The sequence below is a fragment of the Staurois parvus genome, unplaced genomic scaffold (genome assembly GCF_062004578.1).
Source record: "Staurois parvus isolate SC_StPar_1 unplaced genomic scaffold, SC_StPar_1.0 ptg001032l, whole genome shotgun sequence".
Taxonomy (NCBI): Eukaryota; Metazoa; Chordata; class Amphibia; order Anura; family Ranidae; genus Staurois; species Staurois parvus.
The window spans coordinates 2,399,126-2,417,495 of record NW_028318828.1 but is presented as its reverse complement, the minus strand read 5'-3'; the positions used below and the strand labels follow the sequence as shown (position 1 = coordinate 2,417,495).

Sequence of the window (18,370 nt, the reverse complement as noted above, 5' to 3'; positions counted from 1 at the left end):
ATCCTGTTAGGTGTCATCTCTACCCCTGGCTGCTTAAACCAGGATAGTCAAGCTTGTCTGCATCTTCCTTTTCATAGTCTGAAGAGGCTGCCTTGCCTGGCATGGCCAAGACTTCTAATCACCAGAATTAGCCCCTGCACAGGGTGAGTGGAAACAACTCCCTTTGAGTGCACTGGCCACTTAATGAATGTGGCAACATGTTGGGTGTCATCATCCTCATTTGTGATTGCTTAAACAAAGCAAGGTTCACTATGTCATGTTCATCTGTCTTTTACCCTTTGGAGAGTCTGAAGAGGCTGTTCTGCCTGAGAAGGCTATGAGGCTGATCGTTGTTAAAACACAACCCCTTCTTTTACTTTCATGTTAATCTGTGTCTTTTTTCAAGTCTGAAGAGGACTGTTTTGTTTCAGGAAGCCTAAGACTTCTCATTGCCAGACTAGATAATCCTTTCACAGGGTTTTGCCTGCTGCTTAAAGCAGCTAAAAAATAAATAAATACACAAACAAAAAACCCCAATAATTTATTGAAGTAGAAATAGCTTCCTTAGTAACCATAATCCCTAGCAGATAATCACTGCTAGAGGGATGCCGATACTTCAGCTTCCGACCATAGCCCTAAAGTCACCAGGTGGTTAATGAACCAAACCATAGAACAGGACATGATGAAAATTTTTTTTTTTTCTTTTCTTAAAAAAAACAAAGTGTAGGAACTGGCATCAGAATTACAATATTCTGCAATGTACACAAACAATCCAAGGGAATTGTAGACACTTTTTTTGATTAACTGGAGACCACAATAAATATTAAAGGGATGTCTGGCAATGCAGGTCTTTAGAGGGGGTTTGCATAATGGCAGAATAGTAAAGCAAATAGGAGGAGCCAGCAACAGGTTAATACCATGTGTGAACAAATTATCACTTCGTACACCTGTTATGCAGAGTAGCATCTGTGGAAGAGCTCAGCGTATGCACAGCGGCTGCAGGAAGCAAGGCACAACAATTGCCAATAATGCAGCATTCATTTGGATACAAAGCATTTGTACATTTAGCTCACCCAACCTCCGCCATCCGACTAACCACTGGCACTGCGCAGGTGTGAATGCATAGAGGAGACTGCTTACACCGCTGTCCACTTCACATGGACCCAGCGGACCACAGACAAGGCTGTTAACTGAAAACACCCCCCTAGGACCAGCAGTGGGGCCCCCTGGATTATGGGTCATTTAGTACACCAGGGACCACATTGAGCGGAAACCCATATGCATGGACGAACAGCCAGCCCTTTAGACAGGCCAGGTAGGAGGAGCACACCTAGGTCCTGTACATGGGAAGGGGGAAAGAAAAAACAAAAAAAAAAAAAAAAAACACAAAAAAAAAAAAAACACGGAAACACTAAGGCTACAGGTGGGCATGGGGGAGGGGGCCGTGCCCTTACCCAACTGTTCTGACATGGAGCTGTCAGGAAAAAAGTAGTTTCACTGCACAATGAGACTCACTACACACTCAAACACTTTGCCATTTGTCAAGACTAGAGGGGCGGTATATCATGTCCTGTGAACGCAGTGCCTTCTACATTGTGAAAACGAAAAAGGAATTTTGGCACCACATCTACAAACATGTTTACAGTATATAAATAGGGAACCACCATCTCCCTATTGGTAGACACGCAGCATTAGTGCATAATTACAGAGTTCCTCAAGTTAAATGTAGTGCCCTAGATCGAATACATATCCCCTATCATGGGGGAGATTGGAACAAAAGTCTCCTCCAGTTACAACAAACGTTAATATACAGGTTGCAGGCCACAGTCCCTCCAGCTCTAAATGAAGCTACATCTTTCCGCCCCTTTTTGAAGGGGTTTATTTCTGGCAAAACTGATTACATTTTTCTCCCAAACAAATACAATTAGTTTTCAGTCTGTTTGGAACTTTTGGATTCGCTTAGGTTTCCTATAAATAGTAGGCGTCTGATCATAATCCAGAATATTAGGCCTGAGTAAGGCAATAACCTAGGGGATGTGCACTATTATCAAAATTAAATTGTTTATTATTGGTATTGTAATTTGAACTAGAAAATGTACAATTTCTGGGGAAATTGTGTGAAGTGTTCTTGCCGGCAGCAGTAGTCTACAACTGGAGTGGGCGGAGTAGCCTTGGTCACTCTGCTGACACAGCTGGGTTGCTATGGCAACTCACTCTGAGAGGAATTTTTATAAACACACTGCTCCAACTTGCTCACTTCAGTGGCACTTGCCATCTTCAAACACTTGTAGTTTTAAAAATATAAATGCTACTGCGAAGAGAATCACAAGACTCAGACCTAAATTTTGATGTATAGTATGTCTCTGAAATATAAAAAATGAAGGCACAGTCGCAGTTTAAAAATGTCCCTTAACATTTCAGGTGGTTGTGAGTGAAGTTTCAATGAAAGTCAATGGGAGGGGTGAGTTGCAAACAAATGGTCATATTGTGAAAACTATCAGGACTATGGCTTAGCCGTGGACATTTTTAGTGACAACAGGGATAGCTGAACGTTTTGATATAAGATATGTGTAGGTGGGCTTGAAAATGAGGGAGTGATGGCAGTTTACAAATCATGTTCTGATTTTTACTTCCACACTCTAGCTTTGTCAGTTCTCACTCTAGTTGCGCCATTCATTCCTATGGGACAAATTTCACCACAAAAACGGTGATATTTCGTGAACCATTCGGCGAAACGTTCCACAAAGTAATAGCACACCAATCGAGAACAATCCACACGTTTCGGTATATTACTGTCTATGTAGTGTAAAAACTGTGGGAGGAGTTAGGGTGGTAAATATGGCTATAAGAATAAGAATATATATATGAGAAAACAATAAGTGTTCCTGCAAGAACACCTAATTATGTTATTTAGATTTTCACATTGGTATTTCTTTGATTTTGTTTTAGATGGATTGCAGGATGATGCTGGCCCAGATTTGATGAGTGACCCTTGGTTTGGACATCCGGCACGGGATATTATTATTATTATAGAGTACTTATATAGCGCCAAAGGGTTTGCTCAGCGCTGTACAATAGAATGGGGGACAAGACATGAGACAATACAGTTGCAAAACAATACACAACACACGAGGGTTAGAGGGCCCTGCCCTTTTCAAGCTTACAGTCTAGGAGGGACAGGATGGTGGTACAGGAGGAGATGGCTGTGGGGGATGGAATGGAGGGGATCGGCTGTTAGGTGAGGGTGGGGTAGGCTTCCCTGAAGAGATGGGTTTTCTGGGTGCGCCTAAAGGTGAGGAGGGTAGGGGAAAATCTGATGGATTGGGGAAGTGAGTTTCAGAGAATAAGGGAAGCTCTGGAGAAGTCCTGCAGTTGGGCATGGGAGGAGGAACCAGGGAGCTAGAGAGTAGGAGGTCTTGCGAGGAGCGAAGATTACGGGTAGGGTGGTATTTGGGTATCAGGTCGGTGAGGTAGCCTGGGGCAGCGCCATGAATGGCCTTGTATGTCAGTGTTAGTAGTTTGAATTTGATGTGTTGGGCAATCGGGAGCCAGTGGAGGGAATAACAGAGGGGGGTGGCAGAAGTGGATCGGCTGGTAAGGTGGATGAGTCTGGCCGCTGAGTTCAGGATAGGCTGGAGCGGGGATAGCTTGTTTTGGGGTAGGCCGGTGAGAAGGGAGTTGCAGTAGTCCAGGCGTGAGATAATAAGGGAGTGAACGAGTTGTTAGAGATATGGATGGCCTCATGGGGGAGCTTCTTCCCTTGTGGGCGGTTCCATGCTCCTGGTGCTGCGGACAAAGTTTAGCTTTGTCTAGGTACCTTTAGAGGGTAATCTCCCGTGCCAATAGTATCCTATGACTGCCCTGGACCTTTGTGGTACTGCGCATGTGCCCAACATGGGTTGCGTCCTCACACTTGACACTGGCATGACATCATGTACTTTGCGGTGGAGTCCAGAAGAGAAGCTCTCCCTCACAGATGCCGGTGTGGCCACATAGAGACGCCATTTTGGCAGCACCTGCTGCTTTAACTCTTTGCTGGTGGATCTGATCACTCTCTGATAAGACAACTATACCACATTGAGAACTGAATGTACTATTGCAGTTTGTTGGTGGCTCTCTTGCTGGAAGGTGGTCCCTCATGCCATCTTGGAAAGTTTGGTGAGCATTATAGTCTTTTTTGGTGAAGAGGATTATATATCACTATGGGCAGTTGTAAAAAGTATGTTTATAGCTTTGACTTCTATAATAGACAAAATAGTTGAATACAGTTTTGGCCCATTGGGATCTGGGATATCCTTACATCTGTACAGTTCAGTAAGCATTGTGGTTAGCTGCCACATACCTCCTCATAGCAGCAAAATTAAATATCGCTAGGGCTTGGAAGAAGCCCTCGGTTTGGTTTGCGGGGATGAAGAGCATCTTGACCACTCTAATGGTGGATGAGAAAATGACAAGTATACGCCACGACTCCCATTCCAAATTCCTCAAAGTGTGGAGCCCATGGTGGTCTTATGCTCTCCCCACTCTGCCTCCAACCAGCCTGGGTATTCCAGGGTGCAGTGGGATGCCATTTTACTTGCAGGCACCTTCTTTCACTCCTACCTAGCTTTGCTCTTCTCTCGGTTTCTAGTTCCCTAGTAAAGGTATTTATGTAGTTATATCTAGTTGTGATAGTATTTCTATAACTTTTGATTTTTATTGTAGGTAAAACAATTGTACAGAACCTTTGGTCCACTGGGACTTGACATCTTCACCATAAAAACAAGGAATGTCTGTTTACTGTGTTCATTGGCCAGTCCCTATATATGGTTAGCTTTTCTCTATGTATCAAACTAGAATACCACTCTTTTAGGTCTTCCGAGTAAGCTAATTCATACCATGTCTTTAATGAGGATTATAGAGATATAGAAGGTGATTTGGTGTTCTCCTGCGTTGCTGTCAGCATTATGAGATGGATATTTGACCACCTTTGCCCTTCCGATGGTTCACGCCATTAAAATCTTGGACCATGCAGCCTCACCTTGGATATTATTTATTTCAAGTACTTATATAGCGCCGTCAATTTACGCAGCGCTTTACATATATATTCTACATTCACATCAGTCCCTAACCCTCAAGGGGCGTACAATCTAAGGTCCCTAACTCACATTCATATACAAGGGTCAATTTAACCAGCATGTCTTTGGAGTGTGGGAGGAAACCGAATTACCAGGAGGAAACTCACGCAGGCACAGGGAGAACATGCAAACTCAGGCAGGAGGTGCCGTGGCTGGGATTCAAACCAACGACCCTAGTACTGCCAGGCGGAAGTGCTAACCATTTAGCCACTGTGCTGCCCATATCAGTATTTTATGACTGCTCTGATTAATATTGATTGCTCAATTCCCAAGTACCAAAATGGTAATTATATGAATGTTATTGATAAATTATATGCAAATTACTAATTTCTAATATGCTCATTTAGAAACTTCCTGTATTTATGCCCCCTGAAGATCAAAAAGTGGAATGACCAAAACGCATTGGGAATTTTGCTGTAATGTGAAGGAAAATATCCTTTCAATAGCTATCAAAGCCAATGTTTTTAAAGATAATTTGTCTTTAATCAATACTTTAATGCAATAAAAGGATATAATCAAAACAGTTCCTTTTTTACATATACATATACATATACATATATATATATATATATATATATAAAACACAATATGTTGGCTGAATTAAAGTACCATAGGGGGAATTCTTATTTAAATAACTTCATAACCTTCCACAAGGACCCCCAATATGCACTCCTTCACTGCCAGGACTCTTTTCCTACCAACAGAAACTGGCCACATACCTCCTCATAGAAGTAAAATGAAGTATCGCTAGGGCTTGGAAGAAGCCCTAATTGGGTTTGCGGGGATGAAGAGCATCTTGACCACTCTAATGGTGGATGAGAAAATGACAAGTATACGCCACGACTTCCATTCCAAATTCCTCAAATCGTGGAGCCCATGGTGGTCTTATGCTCACTCTGCCTCCAACCAGCCTGGGTATTCCAGGGTGCTGTGGGACGCCATTTTACTTGCAGGCACCTTCTTTCGCTCCTACCTAGCTTTGCTCTTCTCCTCTCGCTTCCTCACAGTCTTCTTTCCGTAGCTCTTCTTCCCTTACCCACCTTTCCCAATCTCCCCCCCCCCCTCTTTTTCTCTTCTTTCCTATTCCCCTACCATTTTATCCTCCCCCTCCACCAAGGGTAAGAACTCCTTGCACTCAGATGCATGTTGCCAATTCTGGCACTAGCTGGTGGATGCTACTGTCCTCAATTTGGATCTCCCTGAATACATGAATAGTTTGCAACCACATTTTCTTTTGTGATCCTGTCCCTTGAGTGGGACATAACTGCTCACTCTGTACTCTGCTACTATTACTCAAGAACCATTGTACCACAAAATTCACAGATCGGGGGTCATAGTCACAGATGGAGTGCTGTTTTTGCGTGAGTGCTGTTTTTGATGGAGTGCCAAAAAGCAGTTGAACACAGCAGTTTAACTAGAGCAGGATAGCTCAAGCTGCAGGAAGATACAGCAACAGTAAGAAACTACTGCACGCTGGACAGACTGCAAGCAAACACCCTGAGAAACATCTCTTACAAGTCTGAGTCCCACTCCATGTACCTTTTAATATGTCCCCTCTACTTCTACTTTTCATATTACTATCCTGCGTTCCCAAAATCTCACTTCTTTTCCCCTCTGCTCCACCCCAAAACTTGTACATCTCACCCTCACTGCTACCATCTCCCCACTACTGTTCTCATCACCTCCTGCTGATATTTCACTCACCTGCTGACCCAAACACCAGGACAGGAAAGTATGTGCAATCGTATATATCCGGCTCCCATCTTACTTTCCTCACCTTTCTTCTGCAAACCTCTGGGGATATCTCCCCAAACCCTGGTCTTCCAGTATCTCACCCCCCCACCAGGCATCCTCTTTCTTCCGGGAATAGCCGCAATCCCCTCAATTTATCAGTTCCCGTGCTCCCAAAAATCACCCTCCCTTTCTCATGTGCACTCTGGAATGCCAGCTCTGTCTGTAATAAGCTCACCTCTGTCCGTGACTTCTTGTCTCCCGCTCCCTTAACGTACTAGCAATTAAAGAAACCTGGCTTCAAGCAGCAGATTCTTCTTCTCCCGCAGCACTTTCCTATGGAGGCCTTCTCTGGACCCACTCACCCAGACCTAGTGGTCGGAAAGGTGGTGGATTAGTTTGCTTCTATCCCCACTGTGCACCTTTCAAGTCCTCCGTAACGCTCCCTCTCTATCCTTCTCTTCTTTCGAAGACTCATTGCATCCGGCTGTTTTCTACCATTTCTCTGAGGATTGAAGCGATCTATCGGCCTCTTGGACCGGTGTCCCGCTTTCTTGATGATTTTGCGGCCTGGCTACCCTACTTTCTCTCCTCTGAACTACCCACTATCATTCTCGGAGATTTTAACATCCCTATTAATGTCAACAACCCGGCTACATCCCAACTCTTCAACATAACCTCATCTTTTGCATTAGCACAATGTATACAGTCCTCCACTCACTCTGATGGGAATACATTAGACCTTGTTTTCTCCCATCTTTGCACTCCCTACCACCTCAAAAACACCCCCTTTCCTCTCTGATCACAATCTCATCACCTTCACAGTGTCCTCGTCTTCAAACACCTATCCCTCCAAGCAGCAAATAATTACCCACAGAAACCTTCACAACTTGAACCCTGCTCTTTTCCACTCTGCAACTGACCGACTGACAGAATCTCTCCCGTCCTGCCCTGGCCACTGCTGTCTACAACAGTTCGCTTTCATCCACATTAGACTCACTTGCTCCTCTAACACGAAGCATCAGGCCCCGACCATTACAATCTTGGCAGACAGAGACACCAGAAATCTAAAAACGACATAGCCGTGCGCTGGAGCGATTGTGGCGTAAAAACAAATCTTAACAAGCATTCACCCTATATAAATCTGCTTTAACATACAATTCCTCCCTTCATGCTGCCAAACAAGCCTACTTTGTCATCCAGTCCTCGTCGTCTCCTCTTCTTTTAACTCTCTTTCTCCACCCAGTACCTCACTCACTGCTCACGAGATTGCAAATCATTTCAAAAACAAGATTGACTCAATTCGTAGGGGCATTGCCACTGCACAGACATCCATCCCACTTAGCATACCTTATACTAAACCTCCCTCAACACTTACCTCTTTTGACCTTGCTACTCCCAAAGAGATCACTAAGGTTTTCTCAGAAGCCCATCTCACTACCTGCCCCCTGGATCCTGTCCCCTCAGAACTACTACGGTCACCCTCTGCTTCCATCCTATACTCCCTCACATCTTCAATCTTTCCCTCTCTACTGGTGTCTTCCCCTCTAAAGCATGCACACATCACTTCCAAACTTCAAAAGCCCTCCCTGGACCCCACCAACCTAAACACCTTAAGACCCATCTCCCTGCTGCCATTTACCTCTAAACTCCTAGACCGCTTAGTCTACAATCGCCTGAGCTCCTACCTCACTGACAACAACCTTCTTGACCCTCTACAGTCTGGCTTTCGCTCACTACACTCCACTGAAACTGCCCAACTAAAACTCACTAATGATCTACTAACAGCTAAAACCAATGGCCACTACTCCATACTCTTACTACTTGATCTCTCTGCAGGTTTTGATACCGTTGACCATCCCCTCCGCCTCAAAAAAACTCCACTCTTGGCCTCAGAGACTCTGCTCTCTCCTGGTTCTCCACCTACCTATTGCAGTGCTCCTTCAGTGTTACCTATAACTCTGCCTCCTAATCGCCACTTCCTCTTTATGTAGGGGGTCTCTCCACTTTCTTTTTGCAGGTTCTGTCCTTGAACCCCTTCTCTTCTCCATCTACACCTCCTCCCTCGGTCACTTGATAAACTCCCATGGCTTTAAGTACCATCTCTATGCTGATGACACACAAATCTTTCTACCCCTCACCTCTTCAGTCTCCTCTCGCATTACTAACCTACTAAGTGACATATCGGCATGGATGTCATTCCACTTCCTCAAACTCAATCTTTCCAAAACTGAGTTCTCAGTATTCCCCCCAGCCCGTGCCGCCTCCCCTGACTTCTCCATCAAGATCAATAACACAATCATCAGTCCCTCCCCTCATGCCAGGGTACTAGGTGTAATCCTAGACTCCCATCTGTCCTTTCAGCCCCAAATCCATTCACTGTCCAGATCTTGTAGACTTCACCTCCGCAACTTCTCCAAGATACGCCCGTTCCTAACCTCGGAAACCACTAAGCAACTTATTCACTCCCTTGTTATCTCTCGCCTTGACTACCGTAACTCCCTCCTCATTGGCCTACCTAATCGCAGGCTTTCCCCTCTTCAGTCTATCATGAATGCTGCTGCCAGATTCATCCACCTTAATAAACGTTCTGTATCTGCCACACCTCTCTGCCAATCCCTTCACTGGCTTCCCATTGCCCAACGGATACAATTCAAAACATTAACAACGTATAAAGCCATTCATAACTCTGCTCCAAAATTACATCACCAATATTGTCTCTAAATATCACCCAAACCGTACTCTCAGCTCCTCGCAAGACCTCCTGCTCTCTAGCTTCCTTGTCTCCTCCTCCCATGCTCGTCTCCAGGACTTCTCTAGAGCTTCCACCATTCTCTGGAACCCTCTACCCCAATTAATCAGACTATCGCCTACTCTGCTCACTTTTATGTGATCTCTGAAAACACTCTCTTCAGGGAAGCCTATCCTGCCCTCAGCTAATAATGGAATGTTCTACTCTTCCAACCAGTCCATCCCCCACAGTTACTACCTTTTGTACTATTAGCCCATCCCTCCTAGATTGTAAGCTCCAAGGAGCAGGGCCCTTGTGATGTGCGCATGCTTTAGAGGGGAAGGCACCATTAGAGAGGGAAAGACTAAAGATGTGAGTGAGGGAGCATAGGATGGAAGGAGAGGGTGACCGTAGTTAGTTGTGAGGGGACAGGATCCAGGGGGCAGGTAGTGACCTCTTCAGTAGTAGCAAGGTCAAAAGAGGAAAGTGTTGAGGGAGGTTTAGTATAAGGTATATGCTAAGTGGAATGGATGTCTGTGCAGTGGCAATGCCCCTACGAATTGCGGCAATCTTGTTTTGAAATGATTTGCAAACTCGTGAGCAGCGAGTGAGGTACTGGGTGGAGGTGGACAAAGTAGAGAGTTAAAAGTAGAGAAGAGATGGGGACTGGATGACAAGGTATTAATAAGAGAGACAAAGTAGGCTTGTTTGGCAGCATGAAGGGAGGAATTGTATGTTAAGAAAGCAGATTTATATCGGGTGAATGCTTGCTGGGATAAATCCTAATAAATATTGCTATATAAATACTGTATAATAATAATAATAATAATAATAATAAATAAGAACTAGACTTTTCTTTTAAATGGTGAGGATTTTCAAAATGTTAATTGTTTTGTGTAAGGGGGTATACTAATGGGTGATTTTTTTCTCTAACAGAGTTCTTATTCTTTGAGCACTTTTGAGCAGCCCACCAGCAAAGCACTGCAGATGGGCGGCAGCTACATATCCGTATGTCGCTAGTCTTTTGGCAACACAGGTCCATCCACTCCACCGGACACAACAGAATGACAATCCAAGTAATCACATGATCATGACAACAAAGCTTTTATGAACCAATCACATTCATAAAAGCTTTGCCCTTTCGCAAGGACCCCCAACATGCACTCCTCCACTGCCAGGCCTCTGGACTCACATGATACATGGGGCCAATCACAGCACCATGTGACTAGCTGGAACCAATCACAGATCACTATTATATTTAAACTGCCTAGCTGTCTCAAAGCGGTACTTTTTTTTGCATGGAAATATGTATTTTTTTATTGTAGGCCTGTAATTTTTAGGAATAACTCACTGAAATCTATTCGAACAAGAGTCTAGTAAACATTCCGGGTATGTTAAAATTTGAAACACAAAATCATAAATTCTAATTTAATCATAAAAAATAAATTCAATAATATAATCAAACCAAAAACACTGAAATTTGAAATAGAGCACCAGTTCGCACATCACTGGGCAAAGTCGCAAAATCCTTTTCAGTGTCTGATGACAAATTTCCCCACGAATCATCACTCAATTCTGCAAGTAGTTCTAATTTACTATCGCTGTTCTCTAGCCGGTCTAAAACCGCTTTTGACCTAAAGGGACGCTTTTTGGATGCCATAGACATTTCTCAGTTTCAAGGAAGAAACAGTAAAAATGCAGGCAGGGCACAGGACAAAGCACTAGGGACAAAATGTATGTGAAATGGTTTGATACAGTAATGTTTTACTATGTGATTTTAGTGAATTTTGCGAATGTCACCTTTAAAATTTCCCACCAGTTCCATCCCCCGTATGTCCTGACGTCGCAGGGAAAGGAACCTGGAAGACAGACGTGGGCATCGGCCAGAGGACATTGCCAGGGACACTGCAGGGGGGACATGGCGGGAGCACAGGACAAGTGAAGAAGAGATCCCGGAGCAACGCTGCAAGGTATTCCTGAGTGTAGCTCGGAGTTACCGCTTGTGGTGCTGAAACTTTACCCCGAGCTACACTCAGGAATACCTCCAGGGAGGTTAACAGTCATGAACCTAACACATTCATTGCTCCTGCATTGCAAAGTGTGAAAAAAAAGAAAAGGGATATCCTTGATCACCCCCCCCCCCAAATTAATATGTACAGCAATACATCGCCACCCACATAAATTCAGCTCTTGCCAGGCAATTCACCTATAGTTTCTGAATTTAAAACTTTTTTGGGCCTAACCCATGGGCATTACAAAAAAAAATAATGAATTGCAGTCATATTGGTCCACAGACCTGATTCATCATATGCCCATGTTCTCTGCTGTTATAAACATATATGAACAACATGGACCAGCACCATTGCTGGACTTGGAGTGGTTATACCAGGATAATGCCTGCAGCTACAGGCTTCATCTTGGTATCAATTTTTTGAGCTGGCGGTCGGCTTTTATGTAAAAACAATCCTAGCTGCTAATTAGCCACTGGATTGCTTTTACAAGCAGTGGGATTATTATTATACATGATTTATAAAGCGCCAACAGTTTGCTCAGCGCTGTACATTATAATGGGAGACAGTACACGAGACAGTAGAGTAACAATTCAATACACGAGGGGTTCGAGGGCCCTGCTCCTTGGAGCTTACAATCTAGGAGACGTGGGACTCTCTTCCCAGCCCCCCCCCCCCCCCCCACCACCTTCCAAGGTTTTCTTGGGCTCTCCCGGACCACTGGGGAACCCAGAAATGCAGCCAGCAATTCTGCCCACTGACAATAGAGCTGATCAGAGACTGGAATGCTTCCAAGAATCTCTATGGTCCAAGAGACCAGAAGCTACGAGCATTTCATTATTTAGGTTTTGCAGGATATAAACAGCACCATTTAAAAATTGGGAAAGCATCTGATCACACTGATCTTGGTGTGATCAGATGCTTTAAGGGAAGAGTAGAGATCTAAATTCTAACAGACCCCAGATGTCTCAGAAAAGAATACCTGTCACTGCCTATTGCCAAAGGGGATATTTACATGTCAGTACGTAAACAGATTGCACCATGCATGTGAAGTATCACCATGAACGCCAGATCCAGGGCAGTAATTCTAGCACTAGCCCTCCTATGTAAGCATCACCTATGGAAATTAAAAATTCACGTAATCTGTCGCCATTGCACAGATATGTCTCCTACGGACACAACTGATCACGTGATGTGGTAAAAGGTCAATCAAAGTAGCCTTTTACCATGTGATCAGCCGCGTCCAATGACACACTGATCACCGGCAAATGCAATTGCCGGCTATCGGCTGCACTTTCCGAATTAGTAAAAATGAGTAAACGAGCGCTAGAGAAAAATAGTAATAAAAAGCAGCTGACAAAAGTTTAAACCTCCAACCCTCATAAGCCATAAAAATAGAAAATGCAGCACTCTAGAAAATGACAACCTCATATAACAGTAAAAACTCCCTAATAAAGACTCATGTGGCTCAATAAAAAAGCGTCTAGGTAAACGCACATATAACAATCTTAAATGCTTACGTGTTAAGTGTACAGTCCAAATAAGGATGAAAATAAATGCGCTGTGGAGCGCAACAGTGAAAGTGTGACGCAAATGGTGCGTAGGTGACAGCAAGGTGTTTATTTACTAAACCTGGTTGACTCAGAATCTTGTCCACTTCTGCATAAAAACCAATCAGCTTCCAGGTTTTATTGCTGAAGCTTAACTGAACATGCCGAGGTTAGAAGCTGATTGGCTACCATGCACAAGTGCCCAAGATTGAGTCAACCAGGTTTAGTAAATAAACCCCCAAATGTCCAATATACAGGTAGGTGAAAATCCATGCTTCCAGTGAACGTAGGAATGAGAATATATTGCACTAACCAGATAGCGCAGTAAAAAGCGCCTTTGAGTAACACAGACCACTCCTGGCCATCAACATCCTGGGGTAACCACAGGGAACATCTGGCATATGTCTGCACTTCAGCTGATCATCCACTGCTACTCGCCGGATTCCAGGAAATCTCCACTTTAAGTGTGTATGTACCCAATATAAAGCACTTAAGGAATCCACCTTAATAGCTCAATATAAATGAGCCAGAAAGAGAAGTGCTACATAGTGCAGTAAGTTTATTAATTCAATGGTAAAAAGTATTCTGACAGAAAGCACTCACATCTGGTATAAAGGAATGCAGTTCATTTTCTAGGGCGCTGCATTTTGTATTTTTATGGCTGCACTTTCCTGACGCTGTCACAGCATGGGGAAAGTACTGCCGAGAACCGGCAGTTGTCAGAGGAGGGATCGGCACCAATCATCAGAGCACTGATGATCGGTGCCCAGCAGTGCCACCCACCAGTGCCGCCTCATCAACACACATCAGTGGAGAAAAAGAAAAAAAAAATGTTAAAAAAAGTTTGTTTATAGCGCAAAAAACTAAAAAACACCCAGCGGCGAGTAAATCCCACCAAAATAAATCTTTGTGTGGAAAAAAAAAAAAACATTTTCACGTGGGTACAATGTTGCATGACTGCGCAATTGTCAAAGGGCAATAGCACTGAAAGCTGAAAATTGGCCTGGTCAGGAAGGAGGTATAAATGCCCAGTACGCAAGTGGTTAAGTAATTACATCTTTCCTTTACAGGACCAGTTAGTATAACGCTTAGAAGCAGAGTGGGAGCAGGCATTTTACAGGATTTCACCTTTGTTTATTAATTTAAAGCCACTTTGACAGCAGAAATCTCTAGTAAACTCACATGCTAGGTCACCAGGGCTAATTGCTTGCTCAAGTCCCCAGCAACTCCTATTGTCTGCAGTGTCTGACAGCTTTCAGTAGAACGGGATATTACGTTGAGCCACCTGATGATGTTATATGCCACACTCGGGTCCCCCTTATCAGACAGTGGACCACCGTCGGTACAGGGACCGTAGCAGATGTTAAATAACACAGGACGAAGGCTTCACAGCTTTTCAATGAAAGAGTACTAGAACCCTCCCCAAACCAGCAGCACTACACGTGAGAAACCAGAGGGAATCTCACACAGGTGGGCCCGAGCAGCGTACTACCAGGTAACACACATGCATGAACTGTTAGTGGGCATTAGGTGTGGGTCAGTCCCCAGGCCCAAAGAACAGTCCAGAGTCATTCCAGCGGTACGTATGGCATTAAAAGTGATTTCTCACCTGATCTAGGTTCGAATCGCTACCGCTGTCTCCAGTATCCGAATCGATAACGATTCGCCTCGTCCGTTTCTTCACCATGTTTGCAGTATACAGGCCCTACCACCGCTCACGCAGTAAACACTGCGTCTGCGTACAGCTCCCTGGCCTTTAGAGCCCTACCCCCACCACCGGCGCCCTGACGCTCGAAGGCGTGGCCTTGACGGAAAGACTAGCACAGTGAATGGGGTTCAATACGGCTGCAGAATGGAGCTTCATGTTCGAAGGGAAACACGTGACCTCCAACCCCCTCCTTTTGTGAACTTTAATGTAACAAACAAGCAGAGGCTGCAGTGTGGAGCTCCACTCGACAGGAACCATGTGACCTCCACTCCACTTTTTTTTATTTAATGAACTTTAATGTAACAAACAACCAATAGATACAACTCAAGGAAGTGGAGGTCACATGTTTCCTGACACAGTTTCTGTGTATACTTTTCAAGGGAGTGTGCCTGCAGACTGGGTGCAGAATGGAGCTCCACTCTGGAGAAGAAACGTGACCTCCACTCCATTTTTGTTTTAGTGCCCTCCGGAAGATGTACCCCCCTAAGACGCCAGTTGCATGCAATTTGCAAATCACATGCCAAGTCGCACCCTATTATTATTATACAGTATTTATAAAGCGCCAATAGTTCGCTCAGCGCTGTACATTACAAAGAGGGACAGAACATGTGACAGAACAATACAATGTGATACACGAGGGGTTCGAGGGCCCTGCTCTTTCGAGCTTACAATCTAGGAGAAATTGTCCGCAATTACAGCAGTCATAGATTTCTAAAATAGTGCATGCACTACTTTTGGTGCGATTTGCATAGATATCTGTGTCAGATGATTTGCAATCACAACTGAAATTGTCATGTCCCCCCAACTTTGAAATTGTGCGACTTCACTGTAAGTCGCACAATTTCAAAGTTGGGCTTGATGTGACCGGGGTGTTAACCACTTGTCTACCAGGCATTTTCACCCCCTTCTTTTGGTGGTGTTTAATCTCCACTGGGTTTTTGTTTTTTTTTGCTAAAGAAACTAAAGAAGACAATTTGAAAAAAAAGTTTTTTAGTTTTTGTTATAAAATTTTGTAAATAGGTAATCTTTCTCCTTCACTGATGTGTGCTAATAAGGCTGAAACTGATAGATGGCACTGATAGGCAGCACTGATGGGTATTGACAGGCATCATTGAAGACATAGGAAAGCAGCAAAGTAGATCTCCTGAACCGTTCAGTATAGAATTACATAATTCATATCTAATCAATCCTCAGACGTGTCTACATAATAATCTACCCGTGGGTGGAATGTCACTTGTGCAGCTGGAAAGTTATGGGCCACATTATGAGTTATGGGAGATTTTGGCTCTAGTTGAGGTATCCACCCATACCTACATGCCCTAAACGGGGTATTGGTCCTTGACCTCAGGGACACCCCCTGCTGGGGACTACAAAAGAGGCTGTCAGGCCTAAGAGTGTGAGTTGAGTCTCCCATTTTAACATGAGTACCACCTGGGGAGACCCATGCCCTTTTGCTCTGAAACTTGGATCTGCTAACCCAGGACTTTGGCAAGTACCTTAACCCTTTCACCTCTCTCTGATATCTCTTTGCTGCGCTTTATTGCAATTTACAAATTCCTGCCTCTAAAGAGACGCTACTGTGTTTGTTTAACTCTCTGCATAATCGGCCTGTGGTAACCGTATTATGCAGACGATTATCTCAACCAATATAGTGTTTTAGCTGATATTGCCGAGTTTCCTCTTTCTCTGTACAAAAAGGAGGTGATGGCAGTGTGAAGGGTTATTTGCGTAATTAACCTGACCCAGTAATAGCTCAGGCTGCCGGTACATCGATTGTGGTTCATTTAGCTGGAAAATCATTGTGCAGGGTGCAGCTGAGTGTGGCATTGTTACACACGTCACATCGCGGTTTTAGATCAGCTAGTCCTTCGGTCACGAGTTTGGTGAGGAGGGCTGGGATCTGGCGCCGTGATCGTGACAATGGGTATTGATAGACTGTGTCGCAAACGCGCGAATCTGAGATGGACGCGGTTCAACCATTTTGGTTTCAGACTCCATCTTGCTAAGGGTATCCATTTCTCTCCTACCCCTCCCTTCCTGAGAGGCACAGTGACAGATGTGTGTGTGTGTGTTAAAAGTGTCACAGGCCAGATCCCAGCAGGGAGCCACATGGTGCTGCACTGCCTGGAGAACCTGTGTAGTTTCACACATCATGAAACAGATAAGGAGCCTTCCCAGAAGTTGAAAGAAATGCTGACCTGATGAACCTAGCGCAGCATAGGTGACAGAATTAGATGAACACTTCTCAAATCAATTTTTCCCCTATGTCTCATATCTTGGAATATGGAAGACTTACACAAAAACCAGGCACCTCATCAGATGGCCAATGAGCAGACGGACAGTTTGATGGGTCACTCATTTATCTTGGGCGATCAGGGAAGCCGAAACATAGAACTTGTGAACTGTGCAACACATAATTTCATAATTCATATCTAAATAATCCTCAGACTTGTCTGTGTAATAATATACCCGCGGGTAGACTATCGCTCGTGGAGCTGAGAAGGTATAGACCAGAATATGAATTATGAAAGATGTTGGTTCTAATTTAGGGTTCCGCCCGACGATCCCTCCGTAAACAGAGTATTGGTCAGTTACTCAAAGCCACCCCCCTGCTCGGACATTTTAAAAACAGGCTAGCAGGCCTAAGTCAGTTAAGTTAAAGTCTTCTCCCATTCTTAACATCAATATACCACCTGGGGAGACCTTTCGCTCTGAAACGTGATCTGCTTCCATTCAAGGCTTAAATGGCAAGTAACTTACAGTAACCCTTTAACTTCTCCCTGTTATCTCTTTGCTGTGCTGTGCTGTTTTATATATATATATATATATATATATATATATATATATATATATATATATATATCTTAGTTACATCTTTTCTGTAAATATTTTTATTGCACCTGTTTGACCCATTAAGTAAAAAATCTTTCCTTCTGAAAGTGTTGAACTGTTTCTATAAGCTCTCAATTGCAATTTAAGAATCCCTGCCTTTTAAGAGAACGCTACTGTTTGTTTTAACCTCTGTATAACCGTCCTGCGGACCGTTTTATACAGACAATTATTTCAATCATTATAGTGTATTAGCTGAACCCCGAGTTTCCTCTTTCTCTGATAAAAAGGAGGTGGGGGCAGTGTGAAAGGGTTAGTTGCGTAATTAACCTGACCCAGTAACAATCGCTCAGGCTGACGGCACATCGATCGGTTGTCCATTAGCTGGAAAATCATGCTGGGTGTGGCATTGTTACGCATGTCACATAGCGGTTTTAGATCGGCCAGTCCTTCGGTCACGAATTTGGTGAGAAGGTCTGGGGTCTGACGCAGCGATCGTAACATATTGGACGTCACGGTCGTGCGATCGTCGCATGTTGAGGGTGGCGATCGTGCGATCTGTGACAGACTGCACTGATGAGGAGGCACTAATAGGCGGCACTGATGGGCATAAACAGGTATTACTGATGGGCACTGAAAGGCATCACTGGGCACTGATATCTGGCACTGATGGACACTGATAGGTGGCACTGATGCCTGTGATGGGCACTAATAGG

At 44.1% G+C, this 18,370-nt stretch overlaps 1 protein-coding gene across 1 annotated transcript in view; it reads right to left on the bottom strand.

Moving 5' to 3' along the window:
* The window catches only part of RTF1 (RTF1 homolog, Paf1/RNA polymerase II complex component), a gene marked incomplete at its 3' end in the record, with an annotated part of 142,978 nt that extends 128,049 nt beyond the window's left edge, over nt 1–14,929 (bottom strand). Inside the window, exon 1 of the mRNA XM_089657824.1 lies at nt 14,727–14,929. Coding sequence (XP_089513950.1) covers nt 14,727–14,804 — 78 coding nt within the window. The remainder of the gene's footprint in view (nt 1–14,726) is intronic.
* Nucleotides 14,930–18,370: the final 3,441 nt, after the last annotated feature.